The sequence below is a fragment of the Macaca mulatta genome, chromosome 5, assembly GCF_049350105.2.
Source record: "Macaca mulatta isolate MMU2019108-1 chromosome 5, T2T-MMU8v2.0, whole genome shotgun sequence".
Classification (NCBI taxonomy): Eukaryota; Metazoa; Chordata; class Mammalia; order Primates; family Cercopithecidae; genus Macaca; species Macaca mulatta.
In genome coordinates, this window is record NC_133410.1 from 9,681,598 (window position 1) to 9,704,840 (window position 23,243).

The 23,243-nt window shown below is 42.4% G+C and overlaps 1 protein-coding gene across 2 annotated transcripts in view; it reads right to left on the reverse strand.

The window, feature by feature from the left end:
- CLNK (cytokine dependent hematopoietic cell linker) overlaps window positions 1-23,243 on the reverse strand; it is a 246,907-nt gene that overhangs the window by 68,299 nt on the left and 155,365 nt on the right. For both annotated transcript variants that reach the window (XM_015138006.3, XM_015138007.3), the window contains exons 5-8: window positions 15,140-15,177; window positions 8,665-8,806; window positions 7,323-7,429; window positions 147-192 (exon numbers count right to left, since the gene is read on the reverse strand). In XM_015138006.3, the coding sequence (XP_014993492.1) occupies window positions 147-192; window positions 7,323-7,429; window positions 8,665-8,806; window positions 15,140-15,177 (333 nt within the window). The remainder of the gene's footprint in view (window positions 1-146; window positions 193-7,322; window positions 7,430-8,664; window positions 8,807-15,139; window positions 15,178-23,243) is intronic.

A 23,243-nucleotide genomic window follows, 5' to 3' on the forward strand; every position in this document is an offset into this window, starting at 1 on the left:
AATTAGTAGTTATTTCCTGAAGTGTAATTCAATAGATCGCCTTGTATAAGGTCACCCATGACCACGAACAGCAATGCAAGACGATCTTAGAAGCAAAATACATGTTTCCATACTTACATTTTACACTTTGACTGACATGACCTTACCTTTAATGTTTTGGCTTCTGATGTCCTTGGAAATGGGCTTGTCCACCTGTAGAAGACAATGTGGCACTATTATCTCTTCAGTTGTGACTATGACCCCATCTGATGTCTTGACACTGTCTGTGGTTAGGGTCCCAAGGATAAAGCCATAAGTCCCCAGGCTCTCTGGTTTTCAATGTATGGTTGACTGTCAGCAAACACATATAAATACATGCACCTCTGCCAATGAAGGGTGCGGTGGCCTGAGTGGTGTTTGGTATAACAACACGCAGGGTTGAGAACCAATCCTGCCTCTATTGCTGGCTTTGGAAAAGACATTGAGTGTATTATGAACTTCAGATTTTTCATCTTTATCATAGGAAAAGTGCTCATCATTCATGTCCCTGAGTTAACATGATGATCCATCTATGGGATCAGGTACATGAAAGCAATGAGGCAGGCAGGACAGGGTATGGCCTCGTGGGAAGACCCGGGTTAGGATTCCACCTCCAGCTCGTGCTTACTGTGAGAACATGGCAAATTACTTAGCTTCCGTTTCCTGAGGTTCAGTTTCCTTATCTGCGAAATGGAGGTAACAAAGGCACTGATACCTTTTTGAGGATGGGAGGATAACACAGAACACAGCATGCACTGTGCCAAGAACACAGGTGTCACTAACCACACTGAATACATGTATCACTATTAATATTATTAAAGACATTAGTGAACTATTAAGGGGTACCCAACTGGAAGACATAAGGGTGAACAAGATGAAGATCATGAAGGGTTCCCTATGTCTTTGAAAACCTTTAAGCCTAGGTAATATTAATATTAGGGTTTTAGTATTAGTCTTTTTTTTTTTTTTTGGAGAGACAGAGTCTTGCTCTGTCGCCCAGGCTGGAGTGCAGTGGCGCAATCTCAGCTCACAGCAAGCTCCGCCTCCCAGGTTCAGGCCATTCTCTCACCTCAGCCTCCCAAGCAGCTGGGATTACAGGTGCCCACCACACGCCTGGCTAGTTTTTTGTATTTTTAGTAGAGAAGGGGTTTCACCGTGTTAGCCAGGATGGTCTTGATCTCCTGACCTCATGATCCGCCGGCCTCGGCCTCCCAAAGTGCTGGGATTACAGGTGTGAGCCACCATGCCCGGCTAGTATTAGTCTTTATTGGCACCAGGTTGAGTTGGGCAAGGTGGGTCAGGGGTTCGTTGAATTCCCCGTTACCTCTTATCCTCTGTGGAACATTGAACCACAGTATTTATGCCTGGAAAGGGCATGGCCCTTCTTCTTTTGGTTATATCTAGTTAGGGGTTAAGTGTTGGTTGGATTTTTTTTTTTTTTCTTTATCGTGGCTATTGTCTTCTTCATTCCAGTTTCTCCAGGGTTACCTTGTGGGGACTGGGGTGCTGGATTTTTTTTTTTCAATGTTCTTGTGCACCTTGATCTTTTAGTCTTCCCTGTGTGCCTGCCCCACAGATGGAGTTTCTCTCAATGCTCATGCCCCACCCTGCATTGCTAGCCTGGTCATGGAGGCAGGAGAGGTTCCCGTTGTCTCCACTTTAGGTGGGATTTGCTACCTTGGGTGGGACTGCTCCGAGCAGTCCCAAGAAGCAGTATTAGTATAGGATTCCCTGGCCCAGGAATATTTCCTATCCCTCCCCTGGGGCAATTCCCAATTTCTATCAAATAAATATTTACTAGTACCCACTAATATGTCTGTGGCAATGCTAGATTATGAGGGAACAAAGAGAAACACCAGCTTGGATTCACAGGTACATTGTAACAGATTTTTCTGTTTGGGTACTATTGAGAATTGAGATTTGGGGTCAGAAAATTCTTGTGCCTTATAGGATGCTTAGCAACGTGTCTGTCTTCTACCCACTAGATGTCAGTAGCACTCAGTCATGACAACCAAAAATGTCACCAGGCTTTGTCAAAAGTCCCTTGTTGAGGGGGGGGAGTGCAAAAACTTTCCACGGAGAACCACTGATCATAATGCAACATGCACCAGGTGTGGAAGACTGCATCATATGGCTTCCTTCGTAAGACTCCTCCAAAGGCACTGGCTACGTTCAGAGATGCAGGTCTGCGTGCGTTTGCACCCTGTGCTTACCTCCATCTGACCACTTCCTAGAACATGGAAACTGCCCATCTGGGTCACTGCCTCCTTCCTTAGACTGTGGGCACTGGCTCACCTTCCTACCCCCATTGCTAAGCACAGTGCTCGGTACACAGTACCTGCTCAGTAAATAGAAGGATGGGTAGTGGTTTAGGGCAAGACAGTTGTAACCCACCGAAGCAGTCTCGACAAGAACTTGCCTTTGTAAAAATTATCGAAGATCCATTTCTTTTTTTCTTTCTATTTTTTTTTTTTTCTTTGAGACAGGGTCTCACTCTGTCGCTCAGGCTGGAGTTCACTCTGTCACCCAGGCTGGAGTGCAGTGGCACAATTTCAGCTCACCACAACCTTGACCTCCCGGGCTCGAGCAATCCTCCCACTTTAGCCTCCCAAGTAGCTGGGACTACAGGCATGCATCACTATGCCCAGCTAATTTTTGTACTTTTTGTAGAGATGGGGTTTCACCATGTTATCCAGGCTGGTCTTAAACTCCTGGGCTCAAGCAATCCACCTGCCTCAGCCTCCCAAAACATGGCGACTTCAAGTGTGAGCCATCACACCTGGCTGAAGATCCATTTCACAGATAATCTCAACATAAATGTGCAGAACTAGTAAGAATCAACTCCTAGGAATGAGATTGTCACAATAAAAGATAATCTGATTGCCATAAATATTTCATGTTTACAACATTGATTACAAAAGTAAAACTCCTCCCCCCGCCCCCTTTTTTTTTCTGAGACAATGTCTTGTTCTGTCACCCAGGCTAGAGTGAAGTGGCACAATCATGGCTCACTGCAGCCTCAATCTCCCAGGCTCAGGTGATCCTCCCATCTCAGCCTCCAGAGTAGCTGGGACTACAGGCGTGTGGCACCATGACCAGCTATTTTTTATTTTTCATTTGCTTTAGAGATGAGATGTTACTCTGTTACTCAGGCTGCTATTGAGCTCCGGAGTCAAGGAATTCACCCACCTCAGCTTCCCAAAATGTTGGGATTACGGACATCACCTACTGCACTTGGCTAAAACGCTCTCTTTATCTGAACTGAGGCCAAACACTTGTTGAATTTGTAAGACAACTCCCCTCTGAAATTTTGCTCACCTTGCCCTATCCTTTTTCCTCACATGATTTCATTTGAATTAATGTGCTGAGATTGTAGTTCCACCTGCAAAGTGATCTAGCCAAAGGAAGAAACTTATTTTTAACAGGAAACTACAAAGATGATTTGAAGGAATAGAAAGTGTAAGAATAAAGGCTTAAATCCTGGCATAGTTGTTTTTAAAAAAAATCAAATGAGAATTATTCTTTGTAAAAAAAAAATTCTATTCATGAAGCCGTAAGCTGTATAAAAAGGGATTGTCAGTCATTTACAGGGAAAGTTCAGCTCAACCTTTTTTTATTTTATTTATTTATTTTTGAGACGGAATCTCGCTCTGTCACCCAGGCTGGAGTGCAGTGGCTGGATCTCAGCTCACTGCAAGCTCCGCCTCCCGGGTTTACGCCATTCTCCTGCCTCAGCCTCCTCAGTAGCTGGGACTACAGGCGCCCGCCACCTCACCCAGCTAGTTTTTTTTGTATTTTTTAGTAGAGACGGAGTTTCACCGGGTTAGCCAGGATGGTCTCGATCTCCTGACCTTGTGATCCGCCCGTCTCGGCCTCCCAAAGCGGCTCAACTTTTTAGTTCAGCGTTCTCTACTTTATAACCAGACCAGAGCTGTGTCTTTAGCCACTGGTCCAATCTCTCTGGAATTCTCGTTCCCTGGCCACGCTTTATGCTCTGGTGATGAGTGTCCTGAAATGCTGTCCTCCCTCTCAGACAGCCCCTGGGGGACTGCCCTAGATGCAGATCTTGATGATAGCAGCAAATAGTAGCAGGAAAATAGAAGAACTTTGAAGGCCAGACTGAGAAAGTCTTCTCTGTGAACAGAAGTTGAACTGGGGAAAGACTGGGTCTCTTTTCCTACTAAACAGGTATTTATTTTTAAAGCTTGAGTTCAAATGACTGAAAGTATGTTATTTTTCATTCATTCAACCAGTATCTATTGAGAACCTCTTACAAAGGCACCATGCTAGGTGTGGGGGCTAAAATAGCACCTGACCTCATAGAGTTGTCCTCTAGGGACAGATTGCTTTATGCTTCAGGCTGAAAGCACAAAGATGCATTTCTTGGGTCTTATTGAAGATCCATTTCTTTTCTTTTTTTCTTTCTTTTCTTTTTCTTTTCTTTCTTTTTTTTTTGAGACAGGATCTCACTCTGTTGCCCAGGCTGAAGTTCAGTGCTGCTATCTCAGCTCACTGCAGCCTTGACCTCCCAGGCTCAAATGATCTTCCCACCTCAGCCTATGTGCTGAAAGCACATGGAAATACTGTGTTTTCTATGTATTACTACAACAGTGATGGGATTTTATAGGTAAGACAATGAAGGCTCAGAGAGGGTGAGTAACAGGCCCAAAGGCACAGAGCTTATAAAATTGGAGCCGTTAAAATGGGAGTGATATTCATCTTTCAAGTTTTGTTTTTGTTTTTGAGATGGACTCTCGCACAGTCACCAGACTGGAGTGCAGTGGCATGATCTCGTTTACTGCAACCTCTGCCTCCCAGATTCAAGTGATTCTCTTGCCTCAGCCTCCAGAGTAGCAGGGATTACAGGCGCCTGCCACCACACCTGGCTAATTTTTGTATTTTTAGTAGAGACGAGATTTTACCATGTTGGTCAGGCTGGTCTCGAACTCCTGACCTTGTGATCCTCCCACATTGGCCTCCCAAAATGCTAGGATTATAGGAGCGAGCCACCACCCCACCGCAAGATTGTTTTAAGGATTAAATTTCATTTGATTCTTTTAATCCAATCTCTACTGAGGATTTTTTTCCTTGATCTTCCTTGTCCTGCATTATCATGATTTTTTGAAGCACACTTCCTTATCTACTGTCTATCTATTGTGTATTTATTTATCACTGATCTCCTACCACTAGCATGTATGTTTCACGAGCACAGGGAATTGGCCATTCACGGATGTGTCTTTAGAGTCTATAATTGTGTCTGATCCTAGCAGGCACCGATGACAGTTCTTGAATGAATTTGTTGAGTGAATGATTGAAGTGTTTAGCTTCAATCATTGCTGTGCCCGTGTAAAAAGGAAGTGTTTGATTTTTCATCACTCATCTTGTTCCTTCAGTCTCTATCAGATATCTTCTGTGTAAATGGTCGGTGTTGCTTGGTAAAATTTGTAGTTTCATTTTCTGTCCAAATTAACAGAAGCCCTCAAGTTAAACAGATGATGTGAATATGTAATATGTGAGGAATATTTAAAAGCACGTTAATACTCATTAATAACTGTGGTGCAAACTAAAAAAGAATAGTGAAATCCCTTTTTTTTTTTTTTTGAGACGGAGTCTCACTCTGTCGCCCGGGCTGGAGTACAGTGGCCGGATCTCAGCTCACTGCAAGCTCCGCCTCCTGGGTTTACGCCATTCTCCTGCCTCAGCCTCCCGAGTAGCTGGGACTATAGGCGCCCACCACCTCGCCCGGCTAGTTTTTTGTATTTTTTTTAGTAGAGACGGGGTTTCACTGTGTTAGCCAGGATGGTCTCGATCTCCTGGCCTCGTGATCCGCCCGTCTCGGCCTCCCAAAGTGCTGGGATTACAGGCTTGAGCCACCGCGCCCGGCCATGAAATCCCTTTTTAAAAAATACTACTGAAAAAGTAATAGCCAGTTTTGGTGATATTTCTAAGGGGTGGACCTTCCTAAACAGAGTTTCTGGGAGGGTAAATGGAAACAATTTTTTAGAAAGGAAATTTTACAGTACATACTAAAAGCCTTTAAAATGTCTTCACTCAATGGTTTAGTAAAATAATTGAAAATCCCGTAACGGGTTATGCTTTATCTATAAAAATTATGACTGTGAATGCTTGTTTATCACATGGGAAATTGTTTTATACCAGAACTTAATGTGAGAAGAAAAATAAAGCAAGTATATACTGAACAATGAGACTTCCCTCGTATGACAGATATGTGCATAGAAAATACTGACAATGGCCGGGTGCGGTGGCTCACGCCCATAATCCCAGCACTTTGGGAGGCCAAGGCAGGTGCATCATGAGGTCAGGATTTCGAGACCAGCCTGACCAACATGGTGAAATCCCATCTCTAACAAAAATACAAGAATTAGCCCGGTGTGGTGACGTGCACCTGTAATCCCAGCTACTCAGGAGGCTGAAGCAGGAGAATTGCTTGAACCTGGGAGGCAGAAGTTGCAGTGAGCCGAGATTGAGCCACTGCACTCCAGCCTGGGTGACAGAGCGAAACTCTGTTTCAAAAAAAAAAAACACAAAAAAAACTGATAATGAAGTGTACCAAAATGTTATGACTGATAATTGCAATCCCAGGGGGTGATCATTTATTTGTCTTTTATGCCTTTCTGGATTAAGAAAATTAAGTGTTAGCAAATGTTTTATTAAAAATAAAATTCTATGTATGCATTTAGGGCATTTGCATTTACTAGTTTTTTTCTTTTCTTTTCTTTCTTTCTTTCTTTTTTTTTTTTTTGAGACAGAGTCTCACTCTGGCACCCAAGCTGGAGTGCAGTGGTACAAAATTATCTTTTGTAGCTTCCAAACAGCATTTTGAAATAAGCATTGTAGAATTTTCTGTTTTTTCCTGTTTGGCAGATAAAGTTACAAGGAGGCTTAGAGAGGTTTCATGACTTACTTATTACCTCCCCACTCATGACTGACTTATTACCTCAACCACGTTGGGCTGAGACGCTGGGCAAAATCTTACATTATGATCAGAAAGATTTGAGTTCATGTTCTTTCTCTGGAGAGTGCGATGAGCGTTAGATGAGATGCATGTGGAAGTCCTTAGCCTGCTCTCTGGCTCACAATCTTCAACACATCTGAATTCTACTCCTTTCTAGAGGCAGGACCATGATGCTACCAGGTATAAGAGTCACCTCCCATCCACCTCAATGAGCTCGACCTGCTCTTTCCCTAATGAGATGGCCTGGGGGACAGGAGATGCGGCAGTTTCTGGCTGGTTAGGAAGAGCCCTACACATGTTTGGGTCACAAAGTCCAGCCTTTACTCACTCTTTCCAACCTCGTCTGTGTGTTCCAGGTCTGCTGTCCAATAGGGATAGAGGTCCTGGTGTCTAACAGAAGGGGAGTGTCCATTGCAACCTTCAAATAGCGTTTATCTGTGCAACCAGAAAAATATGAAAGTCATACCTTATGTGGACTCAGCACACTACAATTTACAAAGTATTTGCACATCTACAAACTCACTGGATCATTACAATGTAAGTACGAGGCAAGCAATTCTGCCTTCATTTAACAGAGTAGGAGACTGATGTATGAAGAGAAGAAATTGCTCTTCTAAGTGCACACAAATAAATGCCAAAGTTTGAACTTGAACGTTCTTCATTTTCTCATTCATCTTAGAAATTCTGTAATTCTTGCAAGATTTGGGCTATGCCATGCCCTTTAAAAATCTTACTAGATCCCACCCAGCCACACCCCATGCCAGCTCTCCTTTCTATATTACACACTTAACGTATTCTATCACATTCATTGGTTGAGCTGCCTGTTTCTGCCACGAGACTGCACCTTCCTGAGGTAAGGATCATGCATTGTTTGTCTCTGTGTCCTCCGATCAATCCTAACATGGAAACTGGCACATAGTAGATGCTCAGTGAATGCTTATCGAATGACTGAACAAAAAAAGTCATCATCATTTACAAGATGACTTTCTCCAAATACACTTCTATGGATTCATTTTAGTGGTTCAGGCCCTCAGAAATCGTGAATGCTTCCTCTTCCCCCTTACAATAGGGTGCTTTATCTCAAGGAACTTGCTGAAGCTGCCCTTTGTGCTACAGGTAGAGACAGAGGTGGGTGTGAAATTAGGTCCTCTTTATTCTTAACAATTGCAGCTTTGCTGCCATGCCCTGCTGATGCTCTTAGGCTGGCTGGCTGGCTGCACAATGAATTAGCCAAGTTAAAAAGTCTTTTTTTTTCATTCTACTCCCCTCTATGCAGACCTCATTTAACATTTCCCAGGCTGCCGCATCCCTGCCTATCCACCCTCCGTTATGCTCATCAGTTGTTCCTAAGGCTCACGGAGAACATCATGATAATAATGGTGAGGATTACAGATCTCTGGCTTGGTACCAGGTCCTCTGGTGAGAACTCAACATGCATCGTTCATGTAATCTTCAAAAGAGCTCTCTGGGGCAACTTCTATTATTATGAACCCTGTTTTCAGAAAGAGAAAGTGAATTGGAGAGACTTTCTCAAGGTCACACAGCTAGTAAGTCACGCGGGCAGATGTTAACCTAGGGTTGTTTAATTCAGAAACCGCACCTTTAAATAGTGTGCAATATGGCGGCGTGTATATGCATCTTCTTATTCTAGGCAGACCCCTAAACGTTACCTGCATATTCAGATTCCTTTATAGGCCGGGCTGGTAAAATTTTAATTGACTGCCGCGTCTCTTCCATCCGAAGCTCAGGGTCATCATAGTCATCATCTTTGTGGCCTTTTGCTCCATCCAGGACTGCAGCAAAGTTTCTTTCCTAAGGAGGTGGTAACATTCCAGTGATTCAAAGGAAGATACAATGTTGACAAAGACAGGCTACAGTGCTAACTAGAGAAGTGGGATAGACTTTGTTAGCTGCAAGTAAAATATTTAAGAGTCTAGGTTCTGGGATCTTAAATAGAAGTTTAATTCTTGTGCTAGTGAGAATTCTAAAGATATCTCCCAATATTCCCATCTCTGATTACTCAATCAACACTAATCTAGGTGCTGCTGTGAAGGGACAGTGCAGATGTAATGAAGGTCACTAATCAGCTGACCTTAAAATGGGCGGATTATCCTGGATTACCTGGGTGGGCCCAGTGTAATCACATGAACCCTTAGAAGCAGAAAGAGGACCTATTTGCAAATAAGATAATCTTGTATTTAAATAATTCACTAAAAAAATTATTAGAACTAATAAATGATTCCTCAAGGTGTCAGGATACATGATTAATATACCAAATTCAGTTGTATTTCTATATGCTAGTAATGACAATTTATATTTCTATAAATTAGTAATAAACTGAAAATAGAAATTAAGAAAATGGGCTAGGTGCAGTGGCTCATGCTTGTAATCCCAGTGCTTTGGGAGGCTGAGGTAGGAGGATTGCTTGAGGCTAGGAGTTTGAGAACAGCCTGGGCAACAGAGTGAGACCTCGTCTGTATGAAAATGTTTTTAAAAAGGAAACAATTATATTAGCATAGCATCAAGGAGAATAAAATATATGGAAATAAATTTAACAAAAGAAGTGCAAAACTTGTACTCTGGAAACTGCAAAACACTGTTGATAGTAATTTCAGAAGACCTAGATAAATGGAAAGATGACCAATTATCATGGATTGGAAGACTTAATCTTGTTAAAATAGAAATACTTTGCAAATTAATACACTGATTTATTTTGCAGAAATTGACAAGATAATCCTAAAATTCTTATGAAAATAAGAAGAACCAATAATAGCCAAAACAATCTTGGGTTAAAAAAAAAAGATAAAGTTGGAGGACTAACACTTATTTCAAAAGTTAGTACATAGATGCAGTAATCAAGACAATGTGGTATTGGTAGTAACATAGACATGCAGATAATTGGAATATGATTGAGAGTCCAGAAATAAACCTTTACCCTTAGGGTTAATTGATTTTTAAGAAGTGTGCTAAGACAATTCAATGGGTAGAAAGAATAGTCTTTCAACGGATAGTCCCGAGACAACTGGATATCCACATGCATCATAGTGAAGTTGAACCTCTTTTTTATATCATATGCAAAAATTAAATGCAAATGGGCCATGAATATAAATGTAACAGCTAAAACTATAAAACTCTTAAATATTGGAGTAAATCTTCATTTCTTGGCTTAGGCAATGGTTTTTTAGATAGAACAAAAAATACAAGCAATAAAAGAAATAGATAAATTGGACTTAATTAAAATGAAAATCTGTGTGCTTCAAAAGACCACAAAAAATAAAAAGGCAACTGTGGAATGAAGAAAATATTTGCAAATCATGTATCTGATAAGCAGCTTAAATCCAGAATATATGAAAAACTCTTGCAATGCAATGATTTAAAGATAAATAACCAAATTTTAAAGTGGGAAAAGGATCTGAATGGATGTTTCTTCAAAGAAGATATACAAATCATCAATAACCCCATGGAGAGATGCCATTAAGAAAATGCAAATCAAAAGCACAATGAGATGTCAGCCATACACCACCAAGATGATTAAAAAAAAGACAGATAATAATCAGGGCTGACGAGAATGTGGAGAATTTGAGACTCTTATGCATTGCTGATGGGAATGTAATAGGGTACAGCTACTGCAGAAAACACTTTGGCAGTTCCTCAAAAGGTTAAACACAGAGCTACCCTGTAATCCAGCAATTCCACATTCATGCAAAAAGTAGCACATGTTTATAGCAGTATTATTCTTAATAGTAAAAAAAGTGGAAATAACCCAAATATCCATGAACTACTGCACAGGTAAATAAAGTGTTGTATAGTCATACAATGGAATATTATTCAGCAATGAAAAGTAATAAAGTATTGATGTATGCTATAACATGGATGAGCCTTGATAATATTATGCTAAATGATAAGAAGGTAGTCATATACAAAGTGGAATGTTGCCTGATTCTGTTTATATGAAATGCCCAGAACAGGAGGATCTATAGATAAAGAGTAGATTAATATTTGCCAGCATCTGGGGGAAGAGGGAACTGGGTTTCATTTTGAGATGATAAAAATGTATTGATTGGAGTGATGGTTATAAAACTCTGCGAATATACTAAAAAACCATTGAATTGTACTCATAAAATGGGTAAACTGAATGGCATGTATATTTTATCTCAAAAAAAACCCTGTTTTAAGAAGCAGAAGAGGAAGTCAGAGAAAGGAAGTGGAAGAGAAAGAAAGAGAGATCTGGCAGAAGGATGACTTACAGAGAGTCCAAGAGTAGAAGGATTTGACAGCAGCCAGCCAGCAGGGACATGGGGACCACAATCCGGCGGTAGAAAGGAACTGGATGCTATGAAACAACCTAAAAGAATCTGGAAGCAAGTTCCTCCTCAGAGCCCCTGGAGGAGAATGCAACCCTGCCAGCATGTTGCTTTCAGTCTTGTGAGACCCAGAACAGGGGATCTAGTTGAGCCATGCTGTGCTCAGACTTCTGATTGCATCCACTGTGTGATAATAAATGGTCAAGCTGCCAAATCTGTGGGGATGTGTCATGGCAGCAATGGAAAACAAATGCAATTATTTGGGTCTTTACTGTTAAGGGTGGGGCTTCAAGAAGTGACACCACTCTCTGTATATTGTCCTAAAATGTGACACTATCGCAGTAAAAGCAACTGCAAGGTGAAATTTTGTGCTAAAGCTGACACCATCATTTTTGAAATTCTAGTTCATTGAATCAGGTTTAGGTGTGAGAATTTAGGTAAAATGTATAGTTGAGAAAATTCTATGGGTTCATATCCCCCCAGCTGCCCCACTCTCCAAGTGAATTGGCCAAGACTATCATTTTTTTTTTCATTTTTGGTCATTTTTCCATTCCTGAAATGGAGCCAGGAGACCAGATTATAGACCATTGGTGTTGCACAACATTTGAGGTAGAGTAAGTGTAACTGGACTTTGGACATGAAGACTTTGACTAAAGTCTTCACTTTGCTAGATTGCAGATATGCCTTTGCCTTGAAGCTTAGTTTTTTCATATTTGTACTGTTAATAAGAACAGTTGCCATAAAAGACCGTCTCAACGATTCCTCTCTAACCTTAGGTTTTGCTTTGGCTATTGTTATAGACTAAATGTTTCTCTACCCCCACCCCACCCCCTACTGCTCACACAAATTTGTGTGTTGAAGCCCTAACCATCAGTGTGGCTGTATTTGAAGATGGTACCTCTAAAAACGTAATTCAGGTTAAATAAGGTCATAAGGGTGGGGTTCTCATCTAAAAGGATTAGTGTTTTTATAAGAAGAGACAGCAGAGAGTTCTCTCTCTCTCTCTCTCTCTCTGGGTTTCTCCCTCTCTCTCCTCACCCGTGCCCAAATGCACACACTAAGGAAAGGCCATGTGAGCACACAGGGAGTCATTTGCATCACAAGGGAATAGTTCTCGCCAACCCTAGTGACACTTTGATCTTGGACTTCTGGTCTTCAGAGTCATGAGAAAATAAATCTCTGTTGTTTGAGCCATCCAGTTTATGGCATTTTGTTATGGCAACACTGGAAGACTAACACAGGCACTCACCAAAGGCTCTGGGTCTGAACACTAGACTGACAGGAATGGACACCAATCCGTAACAGGTGCACTCGCATGCAATGGTCATCATAGGAATTCTGGAATGTGCTCCTCCGCATTAAAATCTGCAGCCGGCATCGTGTTATGTGTAAGCAGGGACACGACTCTTGATCTCGCATTCTTGGGAAGGTTACTTAAGCTCCCTGACTGATATGTTCAATCTGTAAATTGGAGATGACTAAACCCACCTTATCTCGTTGTTGTTAGTTGAGAAAATGTATCTCAACGCTCTACTTTGGCATCTATCCCACAGCAGGAACTCAGTACCTGTTGGATCTTTTTTCTCTAGTTGATGTGTGCTGAGTCATAGGTAGAGCCCAGTACCCACGACAAAGCAAAGCAAAGTTGCTAGTGTGTGAACTCCAGGAAGTTTCACTGTTGACACAGCAAAGGGAGAGATGGTGTCTCGGTTCTGGAACTGTACACCCAGTGAGCTCTGAGCTGGAGCTCAGGCAGGAGACTCCTTTGGGGATTTCACAGATGGGTATGTGTGCAAAGGTGCCATTTACATACTGTTAACGGCAATTACCAAGGCTCTCTAGGGCATAGCTTCTTGGGGGAAAGTCTTGGACCTGCTGGAAGAACTGGGATATGAGCCTGAACCCATTTTCCAACTTTCCACCCTATAGCTTGCTAGACTTCATAGAGTCAGGACATGATAAGAAGGCTGGGAAGAACAAGCATCACTCCAGGTCAGAAGATACTTTTGCACCCATGAGTAAATATAAGTATTTTGGTGTACTTCTTTAGAGAGAGAGAGAAAGAGAGAGAAAGAGATATTTGTTTTAAATACAGAGTTATATCTATTTATCTATCAATGTTTTATCTATTTTCTATCAATTTCAAGGATTTTTAACTAGAGGTTCAATATTCTTTACCCATGAACCTTTTAAGTTTTACAATTTTTGTGTGTGCCTGTGTGTATGTGTGTATGTGTGTTTCCGGGTAAGGGTCCATAGCTTTTTGTTAGATTCTTAAAGAGCTACTTCAAACAGTAAAGAGTCAATGAATTTATGAGCAGAATCAATCAATCATCAATCAATCAATCATATATCTGCCCATCTAATCTATAGATATGCAAGTTATAACTTTAAATTATATACCTATGCAGTTACTTGTAATAAAATATATTGAATTAATGTTATAACTTTTAATCTTTTTCTCTAGTTGTTAAAATTATTTGTAAATATTGCAAATGATTTCATAAAATAGATGTAGCAAGATGCAGTTACTTTTGTATTACTGAATACTTAGCATAATTCAAACGTGCTGCCATTTAAAATATTATTATAAAATATGTGAATGTGTTTAAGTATCAGCACATATTTTAGATTAGCTTTTTAAACTCCTAAGTATTGAATTATTGGGCCAAAAAAGTGAGTATTTTAATGTTGCTTACTTAATGTTATGAAATTGCTCTCAAGAAAGTTTATTTCAATTTAAAATTTTACTATGAGTGTTAGGAAGTGCGCTTCTCATAACGCACCTGCCAGCACAGTGTGTTGGTATTTTCACTTTATTTGGTCTTCACAATGACCATGTTAATTAATTTTTATTTCCATTTTATAGCTGAGGAATTGGAATATAGTTTTAAGGGAGGAGACCACCCCTCATATTGTCTTATGCCCAATTTCTGCCTTCAAAGAAAGAAGTAAAAACTAAAAGGCAGAAATGGAATCCACAGGCAGATAGCCCAGCACTGCACCCTGGGCCTGGTAGTTAAAAATCAACCCCTGACCTGACTGCTTGTGTTATCTGTAGATTCCAGACATTGTATGGAAAAGCATCGTGAAAATCCCTGTCCTGTTCTGTTCCATTCTGATTACTGGTGCATGCAGCCCCCAGTCACGTACCCCCTGCTTGCTCAATCGATCACGACCCTTTCACATAGACTTCCTTAGAGTCGCAAGCCCTTAAAAGGGCAGGAATTGCTCACTCAGGGAGCTCGGTTTTTTGGAGACGTGAGTCTGCTGATGCTCCCAGCTGAATAAAGCCCTTTCCTTCTACAACTCGGTGTCTGAGGGGTTCTTGTCTGTGGCTGTTCTGCTACAGTTTTATACCCAAGAATTAAAATGCAGTTTTTCTTGCCAAGAAAGTATACCACTTAGAAAAGCATTTGCTGTTGTTGTTGCTGTTGATTTTTTTTTTGAGACGAAGTTTCACTCCTGTTGCCCAGGCTAAAGTGCAATGGCATTCATTACCTCAGCTAACTGCAACCTCTGCCTTCTGGGTTCAAGCGATTCTCCTGCCTCTACCTCCCGAGTAGCTGGGATTATAGGCTCGCACCACCATGCCCAGCTAATTTTTTGTATTTTTAGTAGAAACAGGGTTTCCCCATGTTAGCCAGGTTGGTCTCGAACTCTTGACCTCAGGAGATCTGCCCGCCTTGACCTCCCGAAGTGCTGGGATTACAGTGTGAACCACCGCACCCAGCCTGTTGCTGTTGATTTTTAAAAATTTTACCAAGTATCTTGAATAAAATCCACCTACTTTGCAAATATTAAAGACTTATAAAATAGATAAGGGAAGCAACTGACTTACCCAGTCTAGGAGAGGCTCGTTAATCCTCTGGTACTGGCCTGCCAACACAAACAGACCGAGCGTTATTTTAATCACCGTGGTAGCTCCAAATATCAAAAAGACTGGGCCCTTGTTTTTCTCCAGAAATCTTTTGCCAGTTTTAGTTAACTTACCTTGATTATGATTTTTCAAAACTAAAGTGCATTTTTCTTTATTTCCCATTTTACCTGTTGCTCTTGCAAAACAGGGACAAAGAAAAAGAAGAAAAGATAATAGAATTCAAATCAATCAGTGACTTGGAGGTAAGAAACCTCTACTGTAGCAGGTCAAAATTCCCATTGCAAGAGAAAAATAATGTTAGAAGACCTCTCATAGCAATTGCTCCCGAAGTCATGAGTCAGCAGCAGCTCAGCTAATGATGAGGTTTATTTTTCCCTTCTCTTCCCCCACAAGGCACAGCATGCTGCAATTGCAATAATCTGTCCATACATCTGTCTCCTGAATAGACTATAAGTGTTTTGAGGACAGAAGTCATAGCTATTCATTCATCTATTTCTAGCGCCAGGCATAAGACCCCATATTGAACGACTGAGTTATGGACCAGGTGTTTGCTGAATGAAAACACAGCAGTTGTCTTTTCTCAGCACTCAACACTCTTATTTGGGCTTGTTTTATGAAAGATTGCCTGGGGTCATTCAGCCCACTCAGTATTCTGTGTTTAAAAATTTACCCTCAGATTATGCAAAACCACTGCAGATTTTTTCATTCTTCATAAACTTTATTTTCCTAAATCGTATTGTAGTTTCTTGCTATTAGCCTGCATCGGGGAGCATTAGAAACAATTTTATTTTAAATTTCTTTTTTCAAATCAAATTCTCTTTATTAGCACTTATGTGAGAAGTTTCTTTCGGGTCTTAGGAGCAGAAGCTGCATGCTTTTTAGTGACTGGTTTGCTTTGATTTAAGGATATTTCCCTTCTTCCTTTGGCTGCCGAGAAATTCAGGATAAATTTCTGAATTTCATCTAAGTATTGTAGAGGACCATGATATGATAAGCATTTCTACATCGTGTTTTGGCTTTAATATTTTCCTGTTTATTTTTGTTTTGTTTTTTGTTTTGTTTTGTTCTTTGAGACAGAGTCTCGCTCTGTCACCCAGGCTGGACTGCAGTGGTGCAATCTCAGCTCACTGCAACCTCTGCGTCTCGGGTTCAAGCGATTCTCGTGCCTCAGCCTCTCAAGTAGCTGGGATTACAAGAGCACACTACCTCACCCAGCTTTTGTATTTTTAGTAGAAATGGGGTTTCACTATGTTGGCCAGGCTACTCTCGAACTCCTGACTTCAAATGATCCACCTGCCTTGGCCTCACAAAGTGCTGGGATTACAGGCATGAGCCACAGTGCCTGGCCTTTTATTTTTTTAAACATTAGTTCTTTCACTCTGAATTCCCTTATGTTACCAAAATATGAAATAAAGGGTTGTTAATTGTATCAGCATGCCCAAGTCTTTTGTAAGGTGTAATGTACAAATTAATGCAAATTTGGCTCAGTGGAAACACAGTTCTCTGGAATTTGCCTAGGACCAGTGCATATGGGAAGTGTTAATGAGACAGAGCTTATCTCCTTGAAATAATGAGCTGGGAGGAACAGAATCCTGCCCGCACCTGCCCCCGTCCCAGCCCATCCTTGTGGCTGGATAGCAGCTCTGGGACACTGATGACACCTTCCTGACCCAGCAGAATTACATCCCCACTGAGATCCTTGGCAGAGAAACCAACACGTTTTCCAGCCCTTTAGAGCAGCAATTTGTACTCGCTCATGAATCGAGTTAAATTAATAAGGTCACCCATTAAAGACCAGCTGGCCCGGAAGGAGCAAATGAGCTCAGAATTATTGGGGATCTGCTCTGGCCCTCGTTATCGAGGAAAACAACTCCACTGTCTAATTCAGGGTTCGATATAATTTCATTTTAGGAAATTGGCCTCAAGGAGTGCAGTCATGATACTGACATCTTCTTGGGGAGCTGCGGGGTTTCCTTTCTCACCGGAGGCAAGCGTTCCAGCCTGAGACTCTCCCAGATTCCCCGAATACGCTTCATGCTCCTTCTGTGTCTGCTGGTGCAGACCCTGCCTGGAGCCCCTTCTCCCTCTCACCTCCCCTTTGCTTCCCAAATGCTCATCGTCCTTTCAGATCCGATTTCCCTGCTTTTCTCTCTGACTACTCCAGGCCAGGTCAATCTCACTGAATTGTTAATGTATGTGTTTTCTGTCTCACTCACCATGACATTTAAATACAAATAGGCAGGATCTGATGACTTTTTTGTTGTATGTTCTTTAGGGAAGGAATTGTCTTTTATCTTTCAATCTCCCAGAGTACCTATCTGTGTCATCAGTGCAGAGTTTTGAAAATGTAATTTTAAAGCATGATCCTAACATGGTGCATCAGTTCATGTCACTCGTTGCCCATGTCATACAGACCAGGTGCCCTGTGTGGCCCCCAGAGCTCAGCACAACCTGCCCCATCCTGTTCTCTGACCTCATCCCTTTCCAGCCTCTTCTCTCCTGGACCAAACTGTAGTCAGGCTATCCTGAACTCTTTTCTCTGCGAGGCCCACCTTGTGAGATTCCACATTCATTTCTGCATTGTCCAATTTTTGCAAGACTCCTGCTAAGTCAGTTCAGCCAGAATCTCTCATTCTCCATGCCTGATCAGCCTCCATATCTCATCCAATCAGGGCCCTCCTCTGCCACCCTCCTCCGGTGATGTCTGATCACCCTGGCCTGCCTTCAGCAAGAATCTTTTCAGGTCAGTTTAGCCAGAAACCACCTCTGCCCCCGCCCTTTCCCTTACCCCTGAGGTTTCCTTTTTGTAATTTTCCTTTCCCAGACCTTCACGCTGCTACCTTTAAGGGAGGAGACCACCCCTCATATTGCCTTATGCCCAATTTCTGCCCCCAAAGAAAGAAGTAAAAAATAAAAGACAGAAATGAAATCCACAGGCAGACAGCCCAGCGCCACACCCTGGGCCTGGTTAAAGATCGACCTCCGACCTAACCGGTTATGTTATCTATACATTCCAGATATTGTATGGAAAAGCATTGTGAAAATCCCTGTCCTGTTCTGTTCCGTTCTGATTACTGGTGCATGCAGCTGCCAGTCATGTACCCGCTGCTTGCTCAATTGATCATGACCCTCTCACGTGGACCCCCTTAGAGTTGTAAGCCCTTAAAAGGGACAGGAATTTCTCACTCGGGGAGCTCGGTTGTTGGAGACGTGAGTCTTGCCAAAGCTCCCAGCCAAATAAAACCCTTCCTTCTTTAACTCCGTGTCTGAGGGGTTTTGTCTGCGACTTGTCCTGCTACACCTCTCCTATAAATTTCCACTTGTCTTTATTGTATTCTGAGTTGAGCCCAGTCTCTTTCATACTGCAAACACTCATTGCAGTAATCCCGTACCTATCTCCATCATCTGGAATAAAGCTTGTCTCACCATTCTGCAATAAGAATCATGAAACTCTTCCTTTACCTCTTTCTACCTCTGACTTCCGCTGTTTCAGCCAGCTTCTCCTTGAGTCTCCCAGCACGCCCAGCTCACGCTACTTCAGGAGCTTGCACACACCATCCCTCTGTCTATAGCCCTCTTTTCTTGGATCTGCCCATGCCTGGATCTTTGTCCACTATCCAACTGTATCTGAAATGTCATTTCCCCTGGAGGGGGCTTCCCTGACCACCGATGTCAGGCAAAAATTAAAGAGCACCTCTCCAGCCCTGTACCTCACCACCCCTGGCACCTGGGATGGCAGTGAGAATGCTGCACACATGTGTGCACCAGGTCTGTCTCCTTTTCCTGTGGTGCTTGGCTGGTGTACATATCTCTCCTTCCCTTGCCCTGGGCAGGCGAGTGGGCATGGCATGGATCTCCCACCCCTGGGGTGTTGGCTGTGATGGAATCTAGGTTGCCCTACTTGACCTTCTATGCTCTTGATCTTGCCTCAGTGGCTGGGCAGAGACCCCAAGGCCCATGGGGATGATGGAAGCTGTTGGGTAAAAGGGAAGTGAATCACAATGACTGTTTGGAAAAAGCCTTGCTTTGATCCACATTGGATTGTGATGTGAGGAAGAAATAAACCTTTTTTATATTCCACTAACATTTGTAGTTTATTCATTGTAGATGGTAGTCCTCCCTGATTAATACTTTTTTTTTTTTTTTAAAGTTTCTCCATAGCGTCTAGGAACAAAGCTAACCAATAAATAATCTAGTTACAAACTATGGTACCTGCCTCCCCCCAGGCAGTGGCAAGACTTCAGGCTCCTGATGGCTCCTGCAACCCATGTGTAGCAGAGATGGGCATACAGTGAATGCACAATCAATAAACAGTCAGTTGTCAAATACAGAATGCAGTACAGCAGGAACATGTCAGAACCGGGAAGCAGTGACGGAACCTTCCTCCTCCCACGCTGAGCGAACAGAGCTTTACACTTCCCCTCATGGTCCCAGATCCCCACCAAAGTGGCTCACCCAAACCCTTCCAGGCATTCGCATCTTCCTGGACCTGAAAGAAAGATTGGCTTCCTGGGACCATTCTCTAAAAAGAGAAAGGGAGTTGCTCAGTAGATTTCACATCTGCATCCTGGGAGAGTTACGGTTGTGTTGCGTGGATGTGTGGAGAGACATTCATCACCCACAGACACCAGACAGCTCCAGAGAACAGCTGACTTCTTTGTTTCCCTCAAGGAAACGTCTTTTTGCAAGAAACAATGTCCCTTTGAAAGTTATTTTTAAGAGGGACGTGAAGATAGATATACGCAGTGTAAAGCCCAGGAGAGCCTCCTGATAGCCAGAAGGCAGTTACTCCAGCCCTGTGGCTGTCCCTTGAACAACTCTTCTTGTGTCTGCAGAGGCCCAGCCAAGGATGACAGAGGTGCTTGGCCAATACCCATCCAACTGAGGTCCCCTGACCATTTGCATCAGACTCACCTTGGGAGCTGAAAAAAGGAAATAAGGCAAAACCTGAGTCCCAGAGCAAACCAGTTGAATCAGTCTGTTTTTTTTTTTTTTTCCTCCAGCTCCTCTGGTGACATTTATTCACCCTGAAGTTTTAGAACCACTAACCTAAAAGCTTCAGTTCCCTTCCAAAGGAAGACAGGCCATTAGGGAAATAGAGACTCTCAGATTATTTTCATTTGGAAACACTTCTGGGAGCTTAAGTCTCTGGAGGTGCAGGGCCGGTGCCTTCATCTATGCCCCTATTTAGTGGCTTTGCAGGGACTGGGTAGCCGGTGGACCTTCAAGTGCTGTTGCCATGGGATATTCACATTCAAAGGAAATCCTGAACTGGAAGAATTCCCGGTGGGTCCCATGACGAGAATATGCTTATCTTGCATGAGAAGAGAAATAAAAATAGGAAGCCTGCAGTGGTTTAGTACTTTCTATTTCCCTAGGAAAGCAAGTCAGGTAGCAGGTTGCTTGGACGTTCTCAAGCCAGACAGGTTCCCCAAGCAAAACCAGCTTCTGGTTTCTTTTCAGTTTCAAAAGAAGACTCAGGGCAATGGGGAAGGGGAGGAGAGGTGTGGCAAAGATCAGAGTTGGCTCCAAATCTGCAGGTTGCCAGCTGGACTTAAGAATATGTGTTGAAAATTGAGGGGTCCATGAGTCCCAGCTACCTGTTACTAACTACTCTGTGGCAGAGACAGTCGTGTGTCTCCCCATATCTATTTTCTCTGTCTTCTCTGGTACCAGAACCCTTTGCTGTTTAGCTGGGCTCGTGGCCACCTGGAGCTACATGTCTTCCTTGTAGCTATGCATGGCCCATGAGTCCAAGCTTTGGTCAATTGAATCTAGGTGGAAAATCAAGTCACAATTTCCAGGATACTTCCTGAAGTTGTTATGCACTTTTTATTTCTCCCTTTTCTCTTCTTTCTCCATCCTGTGGCCTGGAGTACAGACATCACTATTTTAGGCTGTAAGATTAAAGCCAATACAAGGGAGGGAGCAAGAAGGCAGGAAGAACAGGGTCTCTGAGGACTTCCAGGAGCAGAGCTGCCAAAGAGCCTTGGACTGCTTACCTTGGGACTTGACTTACATAAGAAAAAATAAATAAATAAACAAACATCTCTCGTGTTTAAGCCCCATGAATTTTTTTAAGTGCCTTGCAGCCTTTGATGTTTTATCTCCTTACGGAGGTTAGTGTTTGCCGGGAACACAGCAGAGCAGCTGATCAAAGGCATGAGGAAGGCAACATGTATTTCATGGGAGCTGAGTGGAGAAGTTTTAGGCTTAAATCCTGGCCCTGTCACTCTGGAGCCATGTGACCTCAGGCAAACCCAATTGCTTATAAGCCTCAGTTAACTAGGGTTAACTTGTAGAATGGGAGTAATAGCATCTACCCCCAAACGGCTGTTGAGAAGTTTTGGTCCATAGAATTTAGGTGGGAAATCAACTCGGAATTCCCAGAGGATAACTTCTTGGCTCAGCGCCCAGTAACAAGATGCCGTGTTGTGTGTTTGTCTTTTCAAGTTTAACGTCATGACCAAATCCTTCTCACTCAACCCAGGTCGTTAGCACTGCTTTCAGATCTATATTGAGAACTTGTTCATTTTTTAGTGCTCATTTTTAAGCAACATGTGCGACTTTTTCAGCGTTCAACTCTGTTGATATCCACCTGCTGATGCTTCACAAGGGTTCTTCAAGCTGGGGTCCCCTTCAGCTGTGAGGCACAGGGATTCAGTGGCTGCTGTCATCTGGGTGGCCAGATGAAGGCCAAAGTAGAACTCTTTAAATCTTACATTTCACCATCTCTGAGTAAAGGATTACGACAGTCAGTGAGTTTTGACTATATGGCTTATAACTGGGAAGAAGAAGAAAAGAGGAAGGAAGAGGGGAATGAGAGAGAGAGAAATAGGTATGGAAAAAATATATATGTATATACATTTATGTGCCACATAACCATGTTTTGGTCAATGATGAATCACATATATGACCGTGGTCGCATAAGATTATAATGGAGCAGAAAAATTCCTATTACTGTTATGGGAGTTATTAATAAATTATTTTAGGCAAATAGAGAGGAAAAGGGGTCCTTGGAAAGTTTTTGTTTCTTTTAAAGCAGCTCCAGAGATACTTCTTGTCTAGTAGGAAAGCCCGGGCTCTTAGAACCAGCTAGCAAATTTTGATATGCAAAGGCCAGCCATTAGAAACTAGGTCCACCCAAACTTGGTGATTCCTGCCCTCTTCTCGCCCTTGTCCCCACATGTCCTTGGCAACATGGCCAACCCCACATATCAGTGTGTAGAACATCATGGTGCCTTGCATTTGCATATTAAAAGGCTAGGAGGGCCAGTTTTTTCACGGGCTACATGAATGACATGCCTGGTCAAACCAATCCCCTAAACCCTATGCAAATCAGGCACCACCCCCTCCAGCCTCCTCATATAAGCAAATACTTTTCTGCTACACAGGGGTTTTCTCTTTGTTCAAATCCCCCCTCCCTCTGTCTCTGTATGGGGGACCTGTTTTCTTCTTCCTTCCTTCTTTCTTGCCTATTAAACTCTCCACTCCTTAAGACCACTCCACATGTGTCCATGTCGTTTTATCCAGTTCGGCACAAGACTGAGGACCCTGGTTTCCTCCACTCATCAGATCCGTATCATTACCCAATGATGTTGTAGCCATTATAACGTCATAGCACAATGCATGACTCATGTACTTGTGGTGGTGACATTGGTGTAAACAAGCCCAGTCTGCTGCCAGTCATATGAAGGTCTAGCACATACAATTATGTACAGTATGTAATACTTCATAATGATAAAATAACTGTAACACTGGTTTGTTTACTATGTCATACTATTTTTTTGTTATTTTAAAGCATCCTTCCACTTATTAGAAAAAGTTAACTGTAAAACAGCCTCAGGCAGGCCCTTTGGGAGGGATTCCAGAAGAAGTCATTGTTATCCTAGGAGATGACAGCTCTATGTGTGTCATTGCCCCTAAAGATCTTCCAGTGGGACAAGATGTGGAGGCAGAAGGCAGTGATATTCATGATCCTGACGCTGTGCAGGCCTAGGCTAATGTGTGCACCTGTGTCTTAGTTTTTGGCAAAAACATTTAAAGAATAAAAAAATAAAAAAAT